This window comes from Hypanus sabinus, chromosome 19 (assembly GCF_030144855.1).
Source record: "Hypanus sabinus isolate sHypSab1 chromosome 19, sHypSab1.hap1, whole genome shotgun sequence".
Taxonomy (NCBI): domain Eukaryota; kingdom Metazoa; phylum Chordata; class Chondrichthyes; order Myliobatiformes; family Dasyatidae; genus Hypanus; species Hypanus sabinus.
Window position 1 is genome coordinate 74,735,653 of NC_082724.1, and position 23,031 is coordinate 74,758,683.

Genomic DNA, 23,031 nt, shown 5'->3' on the forward strand with positions numbered 1-23,031 from the left:
GGGATAAATGTAACAATCACCAGTGGAATGCCATATGGTTCATTGCTGGCTCAAAAATGTTTACAGTCTGTTTTGATGACTTGGATGAAGGGACTCAATGTACTGCAGCCAGATTTGCTACCCATTTAAAGACAAATAGTAAGCAAATTTTGAAGAGGACTCCTAAGTGTGTTCAGTTAGTGAGCAAAAATTGCTAAATGGTGTATAATGTAGAAAAATGCAAGGTTATCTACTTTGGATGGAAGTATGGACAAAACAAGTTATTGTTGAAATGGAATGAGACTACAAAATGTAGCAGTGTAATGACATCTGCAATTTAGCATATAGCTCATTAAGAAGCAACATTGCCATTATTGCAAAGGGTAAGAAATAGAATCAGGTTTATTATCACCAGCACGTATCTGGAAATTTGTTAACTTTGCAGCAGCAGTTCAATGCAACACATGATATAGGAGGAAAAAAATACAATAATAAATAAGTAATTATAGCATGCGCATATTGAATAGATTAAAATCATGCAAAAACAGAAATAATATTTATTAAAAAGTAAGATAGTGCCCAAGAGTTCAACGTCCATTTAGGAATTGAATGGCCCAGGGGAAGAAGTTGTTCCTGAATCACTAAGTGTGTGCCTTTAGGCTTTTGTACCTCCTACCTGATGGTAACAGTGAGAAAAGGGCATGTCCTGGATACTTTGTAAGCTAGTACTCAAGATGGAGCTAACTACATTTACAACCCTCTGCAGCTTCTTTCAGTCCTGTGCAGTAGGACCCCCCCCCCCCCCCGCCCCCCATACCAACCTGTGATGCAGCCTGTCAGAATGCTCTCCACTGAACAGTTATAGAAGTCTATGAGTGTATTTGTTAATGTACCAAATTTAAGCTCCTAATGAAGTATAGTTGCTGCCTTGCCTTCTTTATAACTGCGTCGATATGTTGGGACCAGGTTAGGCCCTCAGAGATTTTGACACGCAAGAAACTAAACTGCTCACTTTCTCCACTTCTGATCCCTCTGAGGATTGGTATGTGTTCCTTCGTCTAACCCTTCCTTCTTCTTTTACATCTTTTTATTAATTTTTAAGCAAACATAAATGAAACATGAATACAGAGAGTTTGAGAGTACATAGTTAATAGTTTAAGTAGACATTCAAATATATGATAATCAATATATAATAACCTCCCAAACTCATAGTATTTATGAACAAAAGAAATTTTAAAAAAACAAAAAAAAATAAAAAAATAAAAACTAACGGACATGGGCCATTGCATAATGTCAAATATATACAGCAGTCAGCTGGAGACGCTCATGGAGTGAGTACTGTTTTGGATTCGCTCCATAACCTTTACTTTTTTTTTAACCTTTGATCACCCTTATTCAGCTTATTTTTACCTATACCGAAAGTTTCTTTGTTAATTTTTTTTGAATTTACTGCCAAGAGTTTGTTGTGAACTTTTGAAGATATGCAAACAGAAATGTCTCTCAGGTCTAAGGGACGGGACCCCGGACGAAATCAGAACGGTAACGGAAAGAAGCAGGCTCCGCCACAACAAACTCAATTAACTTTTGAAGTGTTTATGGAGGTTTTGGATAAAAAATTTGCTGAACTACAACAATTTTTTAAAGAAGATATAAAGGCTTTTCAAGAGTACATGGTTAAGACGGATTTAGTAATTAAGCAGCAACAAGCTCTTATTGCGTCTTTGCAAGAAGATGCTCGGAAGCGAGATTTGACTATTGAAAAACTGCAACAGGATTTAATTTCGACCATTAAGCTGATGGAAGCCCTTAAAGCTAAGAGTGATGATTTTGAGAATCGGTCCAGAAGACAGAACTTACGTATACTTGGTCTTCCAGACGGCATTGAAAAAGATGACCCTTCGAAATATTTTGCTCAACTTTTAAAAGAAGCGTTTCCGACGATTTTCCCGAATAACCCCCCTTTATTGGATCGTGCACATAGAATTTGGCGTCGATCACCGAGTGTTACAGACAAACTTTCGGTGGTAATTGTCCGGTTCCATTATGTACATGACAAAGAACAACTTATACGAGCAGCTCGTCGGGCAGGAATGATTAAATTCAAAGAATTCTGCTTCCACCTGGTCGAAGACTTTAGCCCTGACCTTTTAAAAAGAAGGCTTCTTTTTAAACCGTTGATGGCTGAATGTTATGAGAAAAATCTGAAACCTGTGCTCCTATACCCTGCGAAGCTTCGAATTTCTCCGTCGAATGCTTGACGATAGGTTTTCCTTTCAACTTCAGAAGCAAGAAAATATCTGGAGGAGAACTTCCCTACTGCTACAGACACCAGTCTCTAATAAATGAACGATTCTGATCGTGTAAGATGGTTCTCGATCTCTTAAACCAGAATTAAAATCTGGTTATTGGTGTAGGTTCATTCTATACTTTTATATTTAAGTTAAAGTGTGTTTTCCATATTAATTGTTCTGCCTTATACACTTTAACCATTATACTACATACTTGTCCATTTTCTTTGATTAAGATGGTGGTTTTTTGAAAAAGATTTTTGGTTTTGCTTAAGATGGCTTTATTTTTTTCTTTCTTTCGTCTTTTTCCTACAATGCATCGCTTATCATAGCTTAAATATTTTTTGTTTTGACTGGGCTAGAGCCCGATTTATAATTTTTTTTAGTGATTATATTTTTATTTTTTTTTACAACTAACTATGCTTAGAAATATGGTTTTTATTATAGCAATTTTAATTTTTAAAGTTGGGGTGATTCGTTTATATATATCCTTTATATATGGAGTGTTCTTCAGCTGACATGGGGGTAGGATTAGTCTTACTTTTTCCCTTTTTAAGTCATATTTTGGCTTTTTCTCTTTCTCTTGGGGGGTGGGGGGATGGTCTGTTTTCTAATTCTATTTTTTTACACCAGTTTGTGTTAGTTTTTTTATTTGGGCTGTTTTTGAACTTCAAATATGTCTGTGTTGTCGTCACTTACGGGTCTTCTCATTACTTTTGTTCCTCTTCATGAGTTTATAAGTTGGTTAACCCTTTCTATACCAAAGGGTTGATTTTAGAATTATGGCTCAGACCATTAATTTTGTGTCTTGGAATACTAATGGTTTAAATCATCCAATTAAACGAAAGAAGATTTTCAAAGTATTCCAAAGACTTAATGCTCATATCATTTTTGTACAAGAAACTCAAGTGAGGAAGGAGGACAAATTTCGTTTTTTTAGATTTTGGCGGGGTCAACAGTATCACGCAAATTCGAATGCTAAAGTAAAAGGAGTTTCAATTTTTATTGACTCCTCTACTCCATTTGTTCAACATGATATTTTTTCGGATCCGAATGGTAAATTTTTGTTAATTATGGGTTTACTTTGTAATAAAAAGGTTGCTTTGGTTAATGTTTATGCTCCAAATGTGGGTTGTCCTGACTTTTTAAGTCCTTATTTACCTCTTTACCCAATCTAAACGAATATAAGTTAATAATGGGTGGTGACTTTAATTGTTGTTTAAATCCTCTGATGGATAAATCTTTATCTATTCAGACTTTACTTAATAAGTCGGCCACTTGTATTAACTCTTTTTTGACTGACAATGGAGTTTTTGATATTTGGTGATTTCGGCATCCTAAAGACAAAGAGTTTTCTTTTTTCCATTGGTAATCAGTTGTAACTATGATATTATAGCTATCTCTGATCATGCTCCATTATTACTTTCTATGAAATTTACGGATACAGCTTCTAATGGCAGACAATGGCGATTTGACTCTACCTTGTTGCAAGACTCTGACTTTATAAAATTTATGGAGGAGCAGATCGACTTCTTCTTTTCAACTAATTCTACAGATGATATCTCCTGCAGAACATTTTGGGACACTTTTAAAGCGTATATACGTGGACAGATTATTTCTTATTCTGTTGGTTTGAGGAAATGTACTAAGATGGAAACTCTTTTATTGGTTGATAAAATTAAAGAGATTGATAAGAAATATTCAATTGCTCCTAGTAAGGAGCTTTACAAACAAAGGGTTGAACTTCAAATGGAACATAGTTTATTACTTACATCCTCGATTGAAGATCAATTAATGAAAACTAAATCTGATTTTTATATACATAGTGATAAATCTGGTAAACTGTTAGCTAGTCAATTGAAGAATGCTTTGGTTAAATGTCAAATCACTAAGATTGGTCAGCAGAATGAGAATCTGACAGTTAATAATGATGAGATAAATAAGGCTTTTCAAGACTTCTATACCTCCCTGTATCAATCTGAATTTCCTCAAGATCATTATACCATGTCTGATTTTCTTGGGAAATTAAATTTTCCAAGATTATCATCTGATGATCTTTTGATATTGGATACTCCTATTACGGATGTAGAAATTAAAGGGGCTATTTCCTCAATGAATTCTGGGAAAGCACCGGGTCCAGATGGTTATACAGTTGAATTTTTAAAATTTTTTTCAGCTACTCTTTCCCCTTGGTTAGGTAAGGTTTTTGAGGAAGCCATTAGATTGGGGAATTTGCCACAATCTTTTTATAGAGCTTCCATTTCTCTAATATTGAGGAAAGATAAAGACCCTACTAACTGTGCTTCCTATAGACCTATATCTTTATTGAATGTAGACTCCAAGATTTTTTCCAAGTTACTGGCATCTAGATTGGAGAAGGTATTACCCAAAATTATTTCAGATGATCAAACCGGTTTTATTAAAAATCGTTATTCTTTTTTTAACATTAGGAGATTGTTGAATATTGTTTATACTCCCTCACATGACACTTCAGAATGCGTGATTTCATTAGATGCGGAGAAAGCATTTGATAGAGTTGAATGGCCTTACTTATTTAATGTGTTGGAGAAGTTTAATTTTAGTCCGATATTTATATCATGGATTAAATTGATTTATCATACTCCAATAGTGTTTACCAATAATCAAAGATCTCCCTTTTTTCGCCTATTCGGGGCAATAGACAAGGATGTCCTCTTAGTCCATTACTATTTAACATCGCCTTAGAACCTTTGGCAATTGCCATCAGACAATCACAGGATATTTTGGGTATTAATCGTGGGACAGATATTCATAAGTTATCTTTGTATGCAGATGATTTATTACTATTCATTTCTAACCCGGAGAAATCCATCCCAGCAGTTTTATCATTATTGGTTCAATTTAGTGAGTTTTCTGGGTATAAGTTAAATCTTAATAAAAGTGAATTGTTTCCTTTGAATAAACGGGTCCCAATTTATGGAAATTTACCTTTTAAATTAGTTGATGATTCTTTTACTTATTTAGGGATCAAAATCACAAAAAACCATAAAGATTTATTTAGATTTAATTTTTTACCCTTAATTGATCAGATTAAAGGTTTGTTTACTAAGTGGTCACCTTTATTTTTATCCCTAATAGGTAGGATTAATGCTATTAAGATGGTTATTTTACCTAAGTTTTTATATATATTTCAAGCGATACCAATTTTTATCCCGAAATCTTTTTTTACTAATGTTGACTCTAAAATTTCTTCACATATATGGCAGAATAAAAATCCCAGGTTAGGTAAAATATATTTACAGAAGACAAAAAAGGAAGACGGATTAGCATTACTTAATTTCAGATTTTACTATTGGGCAGTTAATATTAGATATTTGTTATGTTGGTTGAAAGATGGGGGTGGATCTTTCGGCCCTTGTTGGGTGAGTTTAGAAATTAAATCTGTATCAGCTTATGCTCTGGGTTCTATTTTAGGGATTTCTCTCCCTTTTGCTCTTTCTAAATTGCCGAAACAAATTGACAACCCGATAGTTAAACATACTTTGCGTATATGGTTTCAATTTCGGAGATTTTTTGGGTTGACTCAATTCGTTTTAAATAGTCCTATTGTATCTAATTGTTTTTTCCACCCTTCCATTATAGATCAAGCTTATTCGGCTTGGAAAACTAAGGGATTACTAAGATTTTCTGATTTATTTTTAGACAATTGTTTCATGTCTTTTGAGCAATTATCCAACAAATATAACTTGCCTAGATTTCATTTTTTTAGATATTTACAGATTAGACATTTTTTAAGTTCTGTACTCCTTACGTTTCCAAATTTTGTGCCTTCAGATATTTTGGAGACTTTATTTGAATTAGACCCTTTTCAAAAAGGGCTTATTTCAAAACTTTATAATATAATTATGAAGATTCGTTCAGAGCCTCTTTATAAGACTAAAAAGGATTGGGAAAGAGAGCTTAGTCTTATTATTTCTAGTGAGAATGGGGATAGAACCTAAAAAAGCGTTGACTATCCACCTTCCTTACATGAGTCTCTTGTACAAAGATAACATTAGCATTCATTCTATGGAATACTTTGAATATTTTTTTCCGTTTGATCGGATGATTTAAACCATTAGTATTCCAAGAAACAAAATTAATAATCTTATCCATATTATCAATATTTATTATAATTAACACATAAGGTTAAAAAAAAAAGATGAACTCATGAATCCGGAAGAGGGAAGTAAGTTCAAGGAGGAACCGGAAGTCATGACACTGCAACCATTTTTGTAGTTTCGAATAAGCCCATGAAGTAAAACTAAGCGTAAAGCAAGCAAAAAGAAAAGAAAAAAGAAAAATCCCCCTCCCTCCACCCTCAAAACCCCAGGAAAAAAGCCAAAAAGAGGCAAGCAAGCAATCTAATACTAAAATTACCCCCATGTCTCAAGACGGCAACTCAAACAAAAAAAAGTTGAATAAAGGATACAAACCACCCATATTATAAGAAAGGGTTGGTATAACAAAAATTAAAGTATAAAATTAGTATTATATATATAAAACAAAAGGATAAAAAAATTAAAACGATAAAACCCATGAATGGATAATATTGTATTAGTGTTTTAAAAGAAAGTCCTTAAACTTATTCAGACACATCAAAACGGATGTGACGTTCCAAGCACTAAGGTCTTTCGGGAAGAAGAGACGACATTTTATTTTTTTTTAAATCTTAATATTTAAACGTTAAAAATATTTTTAAAAAAGTGTATATGAACTTAAAAGAAAACCTTAATGAATTACTTTCAAAACTAACAGATTAATAATATGAAAAGAACAAACTCAGAATAAACCAAAAACGGACTTTTACCGTGTATAAGAAATACGTGTAGGCCATCACATAAAAAAAAACATCATTTTATAAAAGATCCAAATCTATAAACTAATTATTACATTAGTCAATCCGTAGAAACAGTAAAATGTTATTCTTCAAGGAATCTTTGAGCATCCGCTGGAGATTTAAACAGCCGATAAGTTCCATCATTGAGATTAACTCTGAAATGTGCTGGAAATAACAGCGCTTGCTTGTAGCCTTCCTGATGAATTTCTGACATAACCGATTTAAAAGCCATTCTTGCCCTTAAAACTTCAGGACTATAGTCTTCCAGAATACGGAATTTAAAATCTTGAAAGCTGATCATACCCTTTTTCCGGGCAGCCCGAATCAAATGCTCTTTGGCATGAAGATGATGGATCCGGAGAATTACTTGTTGTGGTTTCAAACTTGAATCTGAATGAAAACAAGAAATGCGATGTGCACGGTCGATTATTAGAGGGGAATCCAGTACTTCTGAGCCGAAGACATCCATTAAAAATTTGGAGAAAAACACAGTGAGATCACCGTTCTCAAATTTTTCCAGAATCCCAATTATCTGGAGATTTTGTCTTCGAGAAAGGTTTTCAAGATCAGTGATTTTAGATTTATAACGATCCATCTGTTGAGAAGTCGAAACTTGCTGTTGTTGCAAAGTTTCAATTATACGATCTCTCTGGCCAGCGGCTTCTTCAGGAACTAAAATACTTGCTTGTTGTTTTTGTGAATCCAGTGTAAGTGCTTGAAGTTTTGCGTCAAGTGTCTTTAAGATTTCATCGAACGTAGAAAGCTTTGAGGTTAATTTGCTCTCCAGTTTTTCAAGTCTTTCGTCCATAAGTTTCGCAATTGCTTCTAAAGTTAACGGTTCTTTTGTCAGGTTCGATTCCTTTGCTCTAGACATTTCAGGGAGTTGAAAATGATTCAAACAGTTGAAAAAAATTTCATACGTCTAAACCCCTTTAGAGTAGGTATAAAAAGATCAATTAGGGGATGTTTGTAGGTTAAAAAAAAAGTAAAAGGATTGGAGCGAAGCCTAAAACTGCTTCACTCCATAAGCGCCATCTTGAGACCCTCTAACCCTTCCTGATGACCACAATCAGCTCTTTTGTTTTAATAACATTGAGTGCCAGGTTGTTGTGATGGGACACCACTCCATTAGTTGGCATATCTCACTGCTGTTCACCATCTTATCGCTATCTGAGATTCTACCAACAATGGTTGTATCATCAGCAAATTTATAGATGGTATTTGAAGTCTGCCTAGACACACAGTTGTGTATATAGAGAGTAGAGCAGAGAGCTAAGCACACACCCCTGAGGTACGTCAGTGTTGATAATCACCACAGATTGTGGTCTTCCGGTTAGGAAGTCAAGGATCCAATTGCAGAGGGAGGTACAGAGGTCCAGGCTCTACAACTTCTCAATCAGGATTGTGGGAATGATGGTATTAAATGCTGAGCTACAGTCAATGAACAGCATCCTGATGTAAGTGTTTGTATTGTCCAAGTGGTCTAAAGCCATGTGGAGAGCCATTGGCAATAGGCAAATTGCAATGGGTCCATGTCCTTGCTGAGGCAAGAGTTCAGTCTCGTCATGACCAACCTCTCAAAGCATTTCATCACTGTAGAAATGAGTGCTACTGGGTGAGAGTCATTAAGGCAGCTCACATTCTTCTTCTTAGGCACTGGTATAATTGTTGCCTTTTTGAAACCAGTGGGAACGTCTGCCTGAAGCAGTGAGAGGTTGAAAAATGTCCTTGAATACTCCCACCAGTTGGCTGGCACAGGTTTTCAGAGCCTCACCAAATATTCCATTGGGATCTTCCAACTTCTGAGGTTCACCCGTTTTAAAGATAGCCTAATGTTGGCCTCTGAGACAGAAATCACAGGTCATCAGGTGCAGCAGGGATCTTCACAGCCGTAGGTATATTCTCCATTTCAAAGTGGGCATAGAAGGCGTTGAGTTCATCTGGTAGTGAAGCATAACTGCCATTCATGCTATGGGGTTTCTCTTTGTAGGAAGTAATATCTTGCAGACCCTGCCAGAGTTGCTGTGCATCCAATGTCACCTCCAACCTTGTTCAACATTGTCTCTTTGCCCTTGAAATAGACCTCCACAAATCATACCTGGTTTTCTGGTACAGGCCTTGGTCTCCAGACATGAATGCCACAGATCTAGCCTTCAGCAGACGACGTACCTCCTGGTTCATCTACAGTTTTTGGTTTGGGAATGTACTGTAAGTCTTTGTAGGCACACACTCATCCACACAAGTTTTAGTAAAGTTGGTAACAATTGCAGTATACTCATCCAGGTTCAAAGATGAATCCCTGAATACAGTCCAGTCCACCTATTTGAAGCAGTCCTGTAGGCACTCCTGTGCTTCTCTTGTCCATACCTTCTTGGTCCTCACTACTGTACTGTGGTCTTCAGTCTCTGCCTATACTCAGGGAGTGGAAGTACAGCCAGGTGATCAGACTTCCCGAACTGAGGGTTTGGAATATATGGTAGGCATTCTTGATGGTGTAACAATGTTCCAGTGTAAACACAAAGTACACTGCAGATGCTGTGGTCAAATCAACACGTACAAACAAGCTAGATGAACTCAGCAGGTTGGGCAGCATCTGTTGAAATGAACAGTCAACATTTCGAGCCAAGACCCTTCGTCAGTACTGTACATGTTCCAGTGTGTTGTTTCCTCTAGTATTGCAAGTGATCTGTTGATGGTAATTGCTGAATGTTTTTTTCAGACTGGCCTGGTTAAAATCTCCCAAAATGATGGTTAAGACATTAGGGTGCACTGTTTCATGCATGTTGATCCCATTGCTCAGATCATCTAAAGCCTGTTTTACACTGGACTGAGGTGAAATGTATACTACTACTAAAATGATCCTGGAAATTTCCTGCGGTAGTTAAACTGGTCGGCTCTTAACTGTGAGATATTCCAAGCCTGCTGAGCAGAATTGGGACAGCACTGGTATATTGGTGCTCCAAAAAGAGTTGATCATGAGCAATACTCCTCCATTTCTGCTTTTGAGAAACTCTGTAGATACATGATGGTGTATAGTAAACCTGTCTATCTGAATCGCTGCATCCAATACGGAAGGGGATAACCAGGTGAAATAAAGGACACGCACTGTCCTAATATCCCTCTGATTCAGCACTCCAGCTCTAAGAACATCGATTTTATTCACCAGAGACTGCACATTTGCCAGCAAGATAGTCAGTATTGGGAGCTTAAAACACCATTTCCTTAAACGCGTTTCCCTGACCTGCAGCCACGCTTCATGATGTCCCAAATCAGCATTGTTTCAGCAATATAAAGAAAGGAAAGTTTTGCAGCATCTTTACAGGTGCTGGTTAAATCACCCCCTGAGTGTTGTGTGCATTTGTTATCTGCATATTTAAGAGGAGATGTGCTTGATTTAGAAGCAGTGCAGAGAAGGTTCACTACATTGATTCCAGGGATGAAATGGTTGACACAAAGAAATGGGCCCATATGTTAAAGTTCAGAATAAGACATAGTGTATTGAAAAATTAAAAAATTCTGCTTAGGATTGCCAAGGTGGGTGTTGAAAGGATCTGTTGGACTTGGAAGAATACACTTTGAAACTATTTAAGCTGGAGATGAAGATTTTGTTTGAGTGCACTATGAATGGAATTTTCTGCCTCAAAGCTGTGGGGAAAGAGTCATCTCTTGTTTTCAAGGTAGGGATTTACAGACAAGTAAAGGAAGTCAAAGAGCAAGAGGAGCTAATGTGAAAATTGTATTGAGGCCAAGATTGCATCATAATGGTCTTATAGCGTATTGGAACTGATATGAAGAACTGATTGATCAACCACACATCCTCAAGTTCTTTTGGCAGTCTTACTTTGTCATATGTCAATGCATGCAGCTTAATGAAATAATATAAATATATTGGGAAAAGGTCTTTTACATTTGTACTGAATTGCTGTATTTATTTCTTCTAAACTTTTTGTTACAGTATTTAGTGTCGGAATGGTTAAATGACAAGGTTGAGCGTTCTGACTGCCCATATGACCGCCCATTACGCATCACAACTGATCCTACTGTATTGGCAACAACACTGAACATGTTGCCAGGTCTGAGCCATAGTCCTCATATTTGCACAACCCCTAAACACTACATCCGCTTTGGCTCCCCCTTTGCTCCTGAAAGAAGAAGACAAAGAGTTGTGTGCGATGGCAATTATGGATCTTGCAAAAAGGTAAGCATGTACTTTATCTCTACAACAACTTCATAAATGTTGGATTTAACTTAAAAATAACAGATCATTGATCTTTTACAGTGATTAATGCTAGTGTAACGCTCAGCTATATCGGCTTGTACGTATCTGGGGGAGACCTCCCCCCACCAACCTTGTCTCACGGTTGCATCAGTTGCTGTGCAATGCCACCTGATACAGCCTCAAGCATCAATCATCAGCCGGCACACAGTATACATTTTACAAATTACACTTTATAATTCTTACTTGGACTATGAGATTAATAAAAATACAATACAAAAAGGAATGAATGGATACAAAAAAAATGGTGCCAGACTTATCAAAGTTCAGTTTCTTCGTGCACACAGTGTTGGAGCTCGGGACCTTCCTTCTTCCCCTGCGATCCGCTCCGACCCCACGACTCGTAGCTCGGGACCACCGGAAGTGATCGACCAGAGCACTCCCAGCACATCTGTCTTCCTGTTGATCTCCCCTCCAACTCCCTGCCAAAACTCCTGTTTCCCAGCCATATGAGACAGCATATCACCCCAAAAGAAGAATAACATGGATACTCATTGGTTCATTTGCTTTCTTATCAATAGGATAAACCAAACAAACAGCAGTGAGAGAGCCTTCTCAGCATTTAACATAACCAAGAAACCATTTTAATTAATATACACAGTAACATAAACGACTAACATAACAATGAAGCCATTTTGATTAACATACGCAGTAACATAAAGAAGAAACCCCTTACACTCTCCCCCCACAACAAAAGTCATGTCCTCATGACGCTAACAGAGTTCTCCAATGCTCCTTGCAAGACACAAAACCCAACCCAGATGCATAAAGCAGTGACATTACTTCCCAGGGCGGTAGAGATCACATTCGGTTCTCCCAGTGCTGCATATGTCAACCGCTCCGGGGGTTCTCTCTGCCGACCCTTCCAGCTCTGACACCACTGGGGACACTCCGGGTCTACCTGTTGGACCCTCACACTCTCCCTCACTGGGATCCCTCATCACCTGAGAGCCCTCTGTCTCGTGTTCGGGTTCCACCCTCTCTCGCCTCCCCCCCCCCCCCCCCGCCCCCAATGCTGGCTGTATCTCAGTCTGCCCCTCAACACCCTCCCTCCTCTCACCTAGCTCAGTGGGGGAAGGGCCAGGAGCCTCTTCTTCCGGTACTGGGGAATTACTGAATGGAAACAGGGGCTACACATCTGAATCGTCGTCTTCCGAAGCAGTATCCCTTTCCGAGGTGCGGACCAGTCCCGTCTCTTCCACAGCAGGTTCTTCCTTCGCCCCGTGCCCTTGCAAAGTCCTCGTACTAGGCGTGACCTCCCACTCGGGCTCTTGATCCACCTGCACTTCCTGACCCAGGAGCAAAAGGTGGTTCTGATGGAGTACCTTGACAGGCCCCTTCCCGTCCTCTGGTCTTACCCGGTAAGCAGGTAGATTCGACATCTGGCTCTACCACATCGGGGGTGGCCACCCAGTTATCCGCCAACTTGTGCTTACCAGGTAGTCCTAAATTCTGTATAACGACCCGGCCTCCTGGCAATAGTTGGGCGAACTTCACTTTCTGATCATACCTCCTCTTATTCTGATTCTGCTTGGTGGACGCCGCCTCAGCCAACTTGTACGCCCTTTTCAACTCTCTCCTCATATCGGACACATACTTCAGATATGGCTTTGAAGGTAATTCACCTGCTTCAGTCCCAAAACACAAGTCTCCCATAACTCCTTCGCCACTGCAGTTGCTTTCTGAACCTTAGTGGGAAGTGCCTGAGCATAGCAAATGTAATGATCAGTGGTAACTAAGACATTTGCGGTGTTGCTGGTGTCTGGCTCAATCGACAGAAAATCCATACACACCAGATCCATTGGGTCCCGCACTCTGCAAGTGTGACAAAGGAGCTGCCTGCACAGGCAGGGTCTTCCTCCTGATGCAACGTCTGCACTTCTTACAGTATTCTTCAACCTCCCCCCTCATCCGGGGCCAGTGAAACCGGTCCTTGAGTAATCCATAGGTCTTTTCCACCCCCAAGTGTCCAGAATCATCATGTAGTGCCCGGAGCACAGTCTTCCGATATTTCTCAGGCATGACCAGCTACCAACGCTGGGGGTGGTCCAGGGGCGACGTGACTTGGTACAAGACTTGGTTGTTCAACTTTAACCGAGGCCACTCCTTCAGTAGTAAGGGCACGGAGGCGTACTTCGCCTTCTCCACCTGGGCCATATCCCCTTTTCTAACCACGCACCAGATAGTGCCGATGCTCGGGTCGTCACGCTGAGCCGCCCCCACTTCCTGGGGGCTCACCTCCGGCAGCTGCCTGTTCCTCAGAGCAGTCAAATTACAGTACACAGTGGGTAGTGCGTCTTCATCAGTCTCCAATTGATCCACTGCCCGATCTGGCCCCATCGGGACTCCTGAATCAGCGTTGCTCGCAAGGTGCCACATGGCCTTCACTCCCGGGGCAGGGACACTCTCTCACTCCTCATGCACCTGATGAGATAAAGCACCTGCATCGATGTTCCGACTTCCCGGCCAGTACTTCAGGCTGAACTCGTAGACAGACAAGGCCACCAACCATCGATGCCCAGTAATGTCCAGCTTTGCCGAGGTCAGAATGTAAGTGAGAGGATTGTTATCCGTTCTCACCTGTGTCTATCTTAGCCTTCTCAGCATTTAACATAACCAAGAAGCCATTTTAATTAACATACGCAGTAACATAAAGAAAAAACCTCTTACACTAGCATTTCCAGTATTATCTGCTATTTTCAAGCATCTTAATGGAAGCCTTCTGGGCAGAGAATGCAGGATATGGTCATAATATCAAATTTGTGTTTGAACCACTTGTCCAATATACTAGTCTCATACTTGTTATCAGGATTCAATTTGTTACAGTTATATCAAATACTCTTATTCAATTCCTTCCTCATAATTTTCTCCTGTCATTTTTGTTTACAAATTGTGCAAACAGAAAGTGCAACTTTCTGAAGAAACCTCAATACTCAAATGTAGAAGATGTAGGTTCCCAAGTGGAGCGTTTTCCTTACTGTTGATGGCACTGGTGCATTGCAGGGAGACCATAAAATGGATTCAACAATTCATTGACAGCTTTGTAGAGCATCACAGTATATTAGCAATTGTTGTTTCACATTTCCCACGTGTTGATTTAGTGTGAGTTTGCCTCAACTGTGAACTGTGAAATCCTTTGGAGAGCTTGTATGTCTGCCTGTATTATCCCCGATGAAATTCAACAAACTGAGAAGAAACTAAGCCATGACCAAATCCAATTAATCAAGCTAGATGAAACAATTAATTCTTTTGAGAATGTCTGCTTGTACTGAAGAACCTGTCCCTTAATGTTCAAAAAACAAAAGAGTTGATTGTGGATTATAGGGAGAATGGAGACAGGCTCGCCCTGATCAACATCAATGGGACTATAGTTCCTAGGTATACACATAACCGAAGATCTCATTTTGGCTGTGTGGCAAAAAAAGCACAACAGCATCTCTTCCACCTCAGGCCACTGAAGAAGTTCGCCATGAGCCCCCGTATCCTCAAGACCTTCTATAGGGGCACTATTGAGAGCATCCTGACTGGCTGGTATGGGAACTGCACCAATCTTGATCGCTGGGCACTGAAGAGTGGTATGGACAGCCCAGCACACCTGTGGATGAGACACCCTCCCCCCCCTGCTTCCATTGAGGACGTTTATAATAGCAGCAGGTGCGTAAAGAAGGCCTGGAAGATCATCAGGGACACCAGTTTCCCCAACCATAAACAGTTTCAGCTGTCTGGCAAATGGTACCATAACATTAAAGTCAAGACCAACAGGTTACGGGACAGCTTCTTTCTACAAGCCATTATTCTTTCAAATTGACATGTCTATACATTGCAACGGAGTTATTATGCAAAGATTTTTACTCCCTTGTGGGATGGATGTAAGATTAAAATAAATGCACTGTATAGTTGAGTATACAGTGGCATGCAAATGTTTGGGCAGTCCTGGTCAAAATTTCTGTTATTGTGAATAGTTAAGTGAGTAGAAGATGAACTGATCTCCAAAAGTCATAAAGTTAAAGATGAAACATTCTTTTCAACATTTTAAGCAAGATTAGTGTATTACTTTTGTTTCGTACAGTTTTAGAGTGGGGGCAAAAAGGAAAGCAGCAGCATGCAAAAGTTTGGGATCCCAAGAGATTTGAGCTCTCAGACAACTTTTACCAAGGTCTCCGACCTTAATTAGCTTGTTAGGGCTATGGCTTGTTCACAGTCATCATTAGGAAAGGCCAGGTGATGCAAATTTCAAAGCTTTATAAATACCCTGACTCCTCAAACCTTGTCCCAACAGTCAGCAGCCATGGTCTCCTCTTAAGCAGCTGCCTAGTACTCTGAAAATTAAAATAAATGATGCCCACAGAGCAGGAGAAGGCAATAAGAAGGTAGCAGTTTCCTCGGTTCGTAATGTAATTAAGAAATTGCAGTTAACAGGAACGGTGGAGGTCAAGTTGAGGTCTGGAAGACCAAGAAAACTTTCCAAGATAACTGCTCATAGGATTGCTAGAAAGGCAAATCAAAACCCCCGTTTGACTGCAAGAGACCTTCAGGATGATTTAGCACACTCTGGAGTGGTGGCGCACTGTTCTACTGTGCAGCAACACCTGCACAAATATGACCTTCATGGAAGAGTCATCAGAAGAAAACCTTTTCTGTGTCCTCACCACAAAATTTGATGTCAGAAGTTTGCAAAGGAACATCTAAACAAGCCTGATCGATTTTGGAAACAAGTCCTGTGAACTGATGAAGTTGAAATAGAACTTTTTGGCTGCAATGAGCAAAGGTATGTTTGGAGAAAAAAGGGTGCAGAATTTCATGAAAGGAACACCTCTCCAACTGTTAAGCACAGGGGTGGATCGATAATGCTTTGGGCTTGTGTTGCAGCCAGTGGCACGGGGAACATTTCACTGGTAGAGGGAAGAATGAATTCAATTAATTACAGCTAATTCTTTTCTTTCTAAATCTTTTTATTATTAATAATAATATGGACAGAATACAAATGATATATTAATAAAGAAATTACAAACATCCATTACAGATGAAAAAAGACATAAACAATAGTTACAGTATAAATGAGTTTACCAAGACATAAACCATACAGTATATGTATGAACGTGGTAAGTCTAAATATTTCATAATATATAAAAACACAGAAAAAAGAAAGAAAAAAATATAATGCAAAATTAGCTAATCTAATAACTAATAAAGAAGAAAAAAGAAGATGAAAAAGAAACATTGGAAAAAGAAAGAAAAAAAAAAGGGGGCTGTTTGTAATATCTCACAAGAATAAATATTCATCAATGTTGTCACTTCTGGTCCTCTCAACATGCATAAGCTAAAAGCTGGGAAATCAAATGAACTTGGAACAGGGTCATATTACATCATATGAAAATGTTGAATAAATGGTCTCCATAACTTTTCAAATTTAATAGAAGTATCAAAAACACCACTTCTAATTTTTTCTAAATTTAAACATAACATAGTTTGAGAGAACCAATTAAATACAGTGGGAGGGTTAATTTCCTTCCAATTCAACAATATAGATCTTCTAGCCATCAGAGTTAGAAATGCAATCATTCGACGGGCAGAAGAAGATAAATGCAGTGAGTCTAACTTTGGTAAACCAAAAATTGCGGTAATAGGATGAGGTTGTAAATCAATATTCAAAACCGCAGAAATAATATCAAAAATATCTTTCCAATATTCTTTCAAAAATGAACAAGACCAAAGCATATGAGTTAAAGACGCGATTTCAGATTGACATCTATCACAGATAGGATTAATATAAGAGAAAAAATGAGCTAATTTATCCTTGGACATATGGGCCCTATGTACGACCTTAAATTGTATTAATGAATGTTTGGCACATATCGATGATGTATCAACTAATTGGAGAATTCTATCCCAATTCTCACTAGAAATAATAAGGTTAAGCTCTCTTTCCCAGTCCTTTTTGGTCTTATAAAGGGGCTCTGAACGTATCTTCATAATTATATTATAAAGTTTTGAAATAAGCCCTTTTTGAAAAGGGTCTAATTCAAACAAACTCTCCAAAAATTCTTGAAGCAAACATCACACCATCTGTAAAAAAGCTGAAGATGAAAAGGGGATGGCTTCTACAACGGGATAATGAACCTAAACACACCTCAAAATCCACAATGGACTACCTCAAGAGGCGCAAGCTGAAGGTTTTGCCCTGGCCTTCACAGTCCCTGACCTAAACATCATTGAAAATCTGTAGTTAGACCTCAAAAGAGCAGTGCATGCAAGATGGCCCAAGAATCTCACAGAACTAGAAGCCTTTTGCAAGGAAGAATGGGCAAAAAATCCCCCAGACAAGAATTGAAAGACTCCTAGCTGGCTACAGAAAGCGTTTATAAGCTGTGATACTTGCCAAAGGGGGTGTTACTAACTACTGACCATGCAGGGTGCCCAAATTTTTGCTTTGGGCCCTTTTCTTTTTTTGTTATTTTGAAACTGTAAAAGATGGAAATAAAAAAGTAATCTTGCTTAAAATATTAAAGAAATGTTTCATCTTTAACTTTATGACTTTTGGAAATCAGGAATCTTTTACTCACTTAGCTATTCACAGCAACAGTAAACTTTTGCCTGCCACTGTCGTGATCTTGCTTCAGACCTCTTTGCACATCAGCAAAAACCTAAACTGGTTAGCTCCTTCCAGCAGACAACTGATTTGAGCTAGGAAAGTAGGTTCACTCCATACTCTTGAGGCATGGTGTCCAATTTTGATTGCTAAAGTTGAATAAGATCTGTACTTTGACTGTACCATTTTTGACTCAAATTCTGTGTTCTGCTACTTTCAATAAGCTTTTAGGTTGATAAAATTGAATCCAGCATTTTAACTTTTGAAGAATTAGGTAATTTAATTTATGTATTTCTGACTTTTTGAGAGATCTGATTTTTGTTTGTATATGTGGCATCTGATCATAATGTTCGGAATGTGCAAACAATTATAAACCCAACTTCAAGAGGAGCATTGTTTTTTTTCTCTCCTCCCCTGCAGTACGGATTTCCCACTAGATAGTGTACATAGGTTAATATTACTTTCTCTGATGCATTAAATTAACAGTTAATTTGGTGCAGCACGCTGGAAATGCTGGAGGAATTCAGCAAGTTACGCTGCATCTATGCAAATGAATAAAGAGTCGACACTTCAGGCCAAGACTGTTCATCAAGACTCCTGATGAAGGATCATGGGCCAAAACATTGACTGTTTATTAATTTCCATAGATGCTACCTGACCTGCTGAGTACCTGCAGCATTTTGTGTGTGTGTGTGTTGCTCTAGATTTCCACAATCTGCGGAATCTCTTGTGTTCAACAGTTCATTTGATTCTGTTCTCCAGGTTCAAGGCTTAAAAGAACTTGATAAACTAATTTGTTAGTTTATATTCCGATAATAGCAAAGTTTTGCTATTAAATTTTAATCAACATAGGTGTTTTTCTCTTTAGTTTTTTGATATTGAATTATCGTTATGCTCTGTGATTAATCAAGTGATATAATGGATCATTTTAAGAAATCAATTTAGTAGTTTTGTGAATATGATGAGGAATGAGATCCTAATGTTCTGTGGTCTATAATCTTGCACAATTGACTTTTTATTCCTTGAAGTTGTAAGATAAAGTGTGTAGTTGTGTCCTGAATCAATATGGCAGAGATTTGGAAATAATGAACAAGTATCTTAACTGAAAGATGAGAAAATCATAGATTTTTACTGCCGTCTGGTATTACATATGTCATCTGTCAGTGTCACTTGCATTTTTATCACATGACCATTCAGTCTGGAAAAGTGTGTACTTGAATCTATTATGGTGTTGAAATAGAATATTTCTTTGGGGTGTACAAAAGATCCAAATTTATGATCCATATCTCTGAAATAAGTGGTTGTAGAATTAATGCAAGTATTGTGATACTAGTTCATACTAGATTCATTGTTCATACTGCTGAAGTCCAAAATTAGCTCATTACTGTTTGAAATCCAATCAGGATCTAAAATTTGAGAATACACCCTATCCTCGTTATAATAGGGGGATACGATCCTCACAGTCGACATATGTGAATAATTATTTAAATAGAGAAAACAGGGATGCGTTCTGGAGGGCTTCCTAAATATGTTTTAGCATTTTCATACTAATACAACATAAAAGCAGTACCACAAGGCAACATTCGTATTATATTTCATCAATTTAAGGTAATATCCAACATAATAAATCATAGAAAGTTAACATACTAGGTGTACAGTACTCACCAACAGTGGCAGGTGTGTTCACTCCAGGGGATGAGTGGTTGTTGCTGTGTTGGGCAGCTTTACATGGATGAAGTGGATGGTTGTGTGTCAGCAGGATCATCAAGGACAGCAAGGGGTGAAGGAAGACTCACAGAACTCTCACAGACCTGACCTCTTTCCAGGATTCATCAATGTTGTTGATGGCATGTCTGATGTTGAAGGACTTCCACCATTCCCTCACCGTTGGTAAACTCCTGGGATTTTCAAAATCGTCTGTTGCTTGCAGCATCTGAGAGATAGTTCGTCGTAAAAAATACGCCTTGAATGTGAATATCACACCTTGGTTGAGTGGTTGAATCAGTGATGTTGTGTTAGGTGGCAGGAAACGCACTGTTATGTTAGGATGAATGCTGTCCAAACAGAAGAACTTTAAAGGCAAGATTCTGTTCCCAGCAGTAGCATTCAGCCTCAACAGCAAAATGATTAGCAAACCAATCTTCAAAGTGACCCGTGCTTTCTTGTTAGCTGCCCAGTGGACAGGAAGCATATTCTTACTCAAACCCTTAAGAGCATGGGGGTTTAATGAATAGTAAACTAAGAGAGGCTTCATCTTACAGTCTCCTTCAGCATTGGAACACATAAGCAAAGTCAATCTGCCCTTTGCTGCCTTGAAACCTGATGCAGTTTTTTCATCCTTATGTAAGTGCGTTCCGGCATACGCTTCCAAAGAATGCCCAGTTTCGTCTGACGCCGCCATTTATAATTTCCAACTTTTTTCAAAGTGTTAAACCGGTTTTCTGCCGCTTGTCCGATGGCCCAGGGCTTGACATCGGATGCTTACTTTTACTTTACTTTATTGTCACCAAACAATTGATACTAGAGCGTACAATCTTCACAGCGATATTTGATTCTGTGCTTCACGCTCTCTGAAGTACAAATCGAAGTAAATATAATAAAAATTTAAATTATAGATCATAATTAGAAAATAGAAAAGGGAAAGTAAGGTAGTGCAAGTCAGGTCTGGATATTTGGAAGATATGGCCCAGGTTCGGGTCAGGATCCGTTCAGTAGTCTTATCACATTTGGAAAGATGCTGTTCCCAATTCTGGCTGTACGAATCTTCAAGCTCCTGAACCTTCTCCCGGAGGGAAGAGGGACAAAAATTGTGTTGGCTGGGTGGGTCGTGTCCTTGATTATCCTGGTAGCACTGCTCCGACAGCGTGCGGTGTAAAGTGAGTCCAAGGATGGAAGATTGGTTTGTGTGGTATGCCGGGCTATGTTCACGATCTTCTGCAGCTTCTTCCGGGCTTGGACAGGACAACTTCCATACCAGGTTGTGATGCACCCTAGATGAATGCTTTCTACAGTGCATCTATAAAAATTAGTGAGGGTTTTAGGGGACAGGCCAAATTTCTTCAGCTTTCTCAGGAAGTACAGGTGCTGGCGGGCCTTCTTGGCAGTGGACTCTGCTTGGTTAGACCAAGTCAGGTCATTTGTGATATTCACCCCAAGGAACTTAAAGCTTTTGACCTGTTCTACCTGCGCACCACCGATGTAGATGGGGTCATGCGGTCCACTACTCCTTCTGAAGTCAACAACCAATTCCTTCGTCTTGCTGACGTTGAGGGATAGGTTATTGTTTTCACACCATGCCACCAGGTTCTTAATTTCCTCTCTGTACTCAGACTCATCATTACCCAAGATGTGGCCTACAATTGTGGTGTCATCAGCAAACTTGTATATTGAGTTCGATGGAAACTTGGCTACACAATCATGGATGTACAGTGAGTACAGCAGGGGGCTGAGTACACAGCCTTGTGGGGCACCGGTGCTCAGAGTGATTGTAGAGGAGAGCTTGTCCCCTATTTTTACAGCCTGGACCTGTCTGTGAGGAAGTTGAAGATCCAGCTGCAGATCTGAGTGCTAAGGCGCAGGTTTCGGCGCTTAGGAATCAGTTTATTTGGAATGATGGTATTAAAGACAGAGCTGTAGTCAATAAAAAGGAGCCTTACATATGCGTCTTTATTCTCCAGGTGTTCTAAGGAGGAATATAGTGCCGGAGAGATGGCATCTGCCGTTGACCTGTTGCTTTGGTAGGCGAATTGCAAAGCACAAAATCATGGCAGCATAGGTAAAAACAGCAAAAGTTTAAGAGCACAAGATCACACATTCATATGTTGCCAAAACCAATGCGAGACTGGCCAGAGTGAGACTGTGAGGCGTGCGCACGTGACTTGTATTGGCAGGAAAGCGGTGCTTCTCGCCCCAATAATGAGACTATGAGGCGTGCGCAAGTGACTTGTATTGGCAGAAAAGCGGTGCTTCTCGCCCCAACAGTGAGACTGTGAGGTGTGCGAGGTTGACTTGTATTGGCAGAAAAGCGGTGCTTCTCGCCCCAACAGTGAGACTGTGAGGTGTGCGAGGTTGACTTGTATTGGCAGAAAAGCGGTGCTTCTCGCCCCAACAATGAGACTGTGAGGCATGTGCACGTGACTTGTGTTGGCGGGAAAGCAGTGCTGCTCCCATAACTGAGGGTTTTGGATGCTTATAAGGAGACGCTGGTAGAAATAGGTTTCTTGCATAACTGTGAATCCGTATAGTCTGCAGATGCATATAACGAGGATAGGGTGTAGTACATTTGTCCACGGTAGATTTTTGCCAGACATTACCATATTCTTTTAAACTTATTGTAGTTCTCTGTACTGCATTTTCCTCAGTTATCCTTCTTTCAAACAGATGGTAGATTGGTAAAAGTATGCAGAGTTGTGCTTGAACTATTTTGGATAATTAACTTGGTACTTTTCAGCGATGGATGAAACAGGCAATGGATGAGGCCATGGTGCAACTTCCCCTTACTCCAAATATAGGACAAGAGACATCACCCATATACCACAGTAATGACAACAACAATATGCCTGAAGTACTGAATGACTCCCATACCTCAACGGGTAAGTTTAAAAAGTAGTTTTGCATTCATTATTATACAGGCCATGTGGTTACCTACTGCTTATCTATTTTGAATTCACTATTTTCTTTTGATTCAGTCTTTTTAATCCTTATCCAGGGCATCTCATTCCTATTTTTAATAAAATATATACAGTACTGTGCAAAAGTATTAGGCGCATGTATAGCTGGGGTGCTTAAGACTTTTGCACAATACTGTGTCAACGTGAAGCAGAGAGTGAGTTTGTATATCTGGTGGGAGAAAAGGATGTTCAGAATGGCAAGGGTGGAATGCTGCCAGAGGGGTATGGGACAGCTGGATGAGAAATGGGCTGAGGGTTGACATGGGTGCAGATACACCCAGCCCTAAGACACCAGGAAAGTTATTCCAAACAATTGGTTTATTGATCATTACAGAAAGTGTTCTGGTGCTTCCTGCTGCCTTCTCCTTTTC

The 23,031-nt window shown here is 39.1% G+C and overlaps 1 protein-coding gene across 14 annotated transcripts in view; it reads left to right on the forward strand.

Annotated features, from left to right (window-relative positions):
* setd5 (SET domain containing 5) overlaps nt 1-23,031 on the forward strand; it is a 215,040-nt gene that overhangs the window by 145,069 nt on the left and 46,940 nt on the right. For all 14 annotated transcript variants that reach the window (XM_059944770.1, XM_059944763.1, XM_059944761.1 and 11 more), the window contains 2 exons: nt 11,081-11,323; nt 22,441-22,582. In XM_059944770.1, the coding sequence (XP_059800753.1) occupies nt 11,081-11,323; nt 22,441-22,582 (385 nt within the window). The remainder of the gene's footprint in view (nt 1-11,080; nt 11,324-22,440; nt 22,583-23,031) is intronic.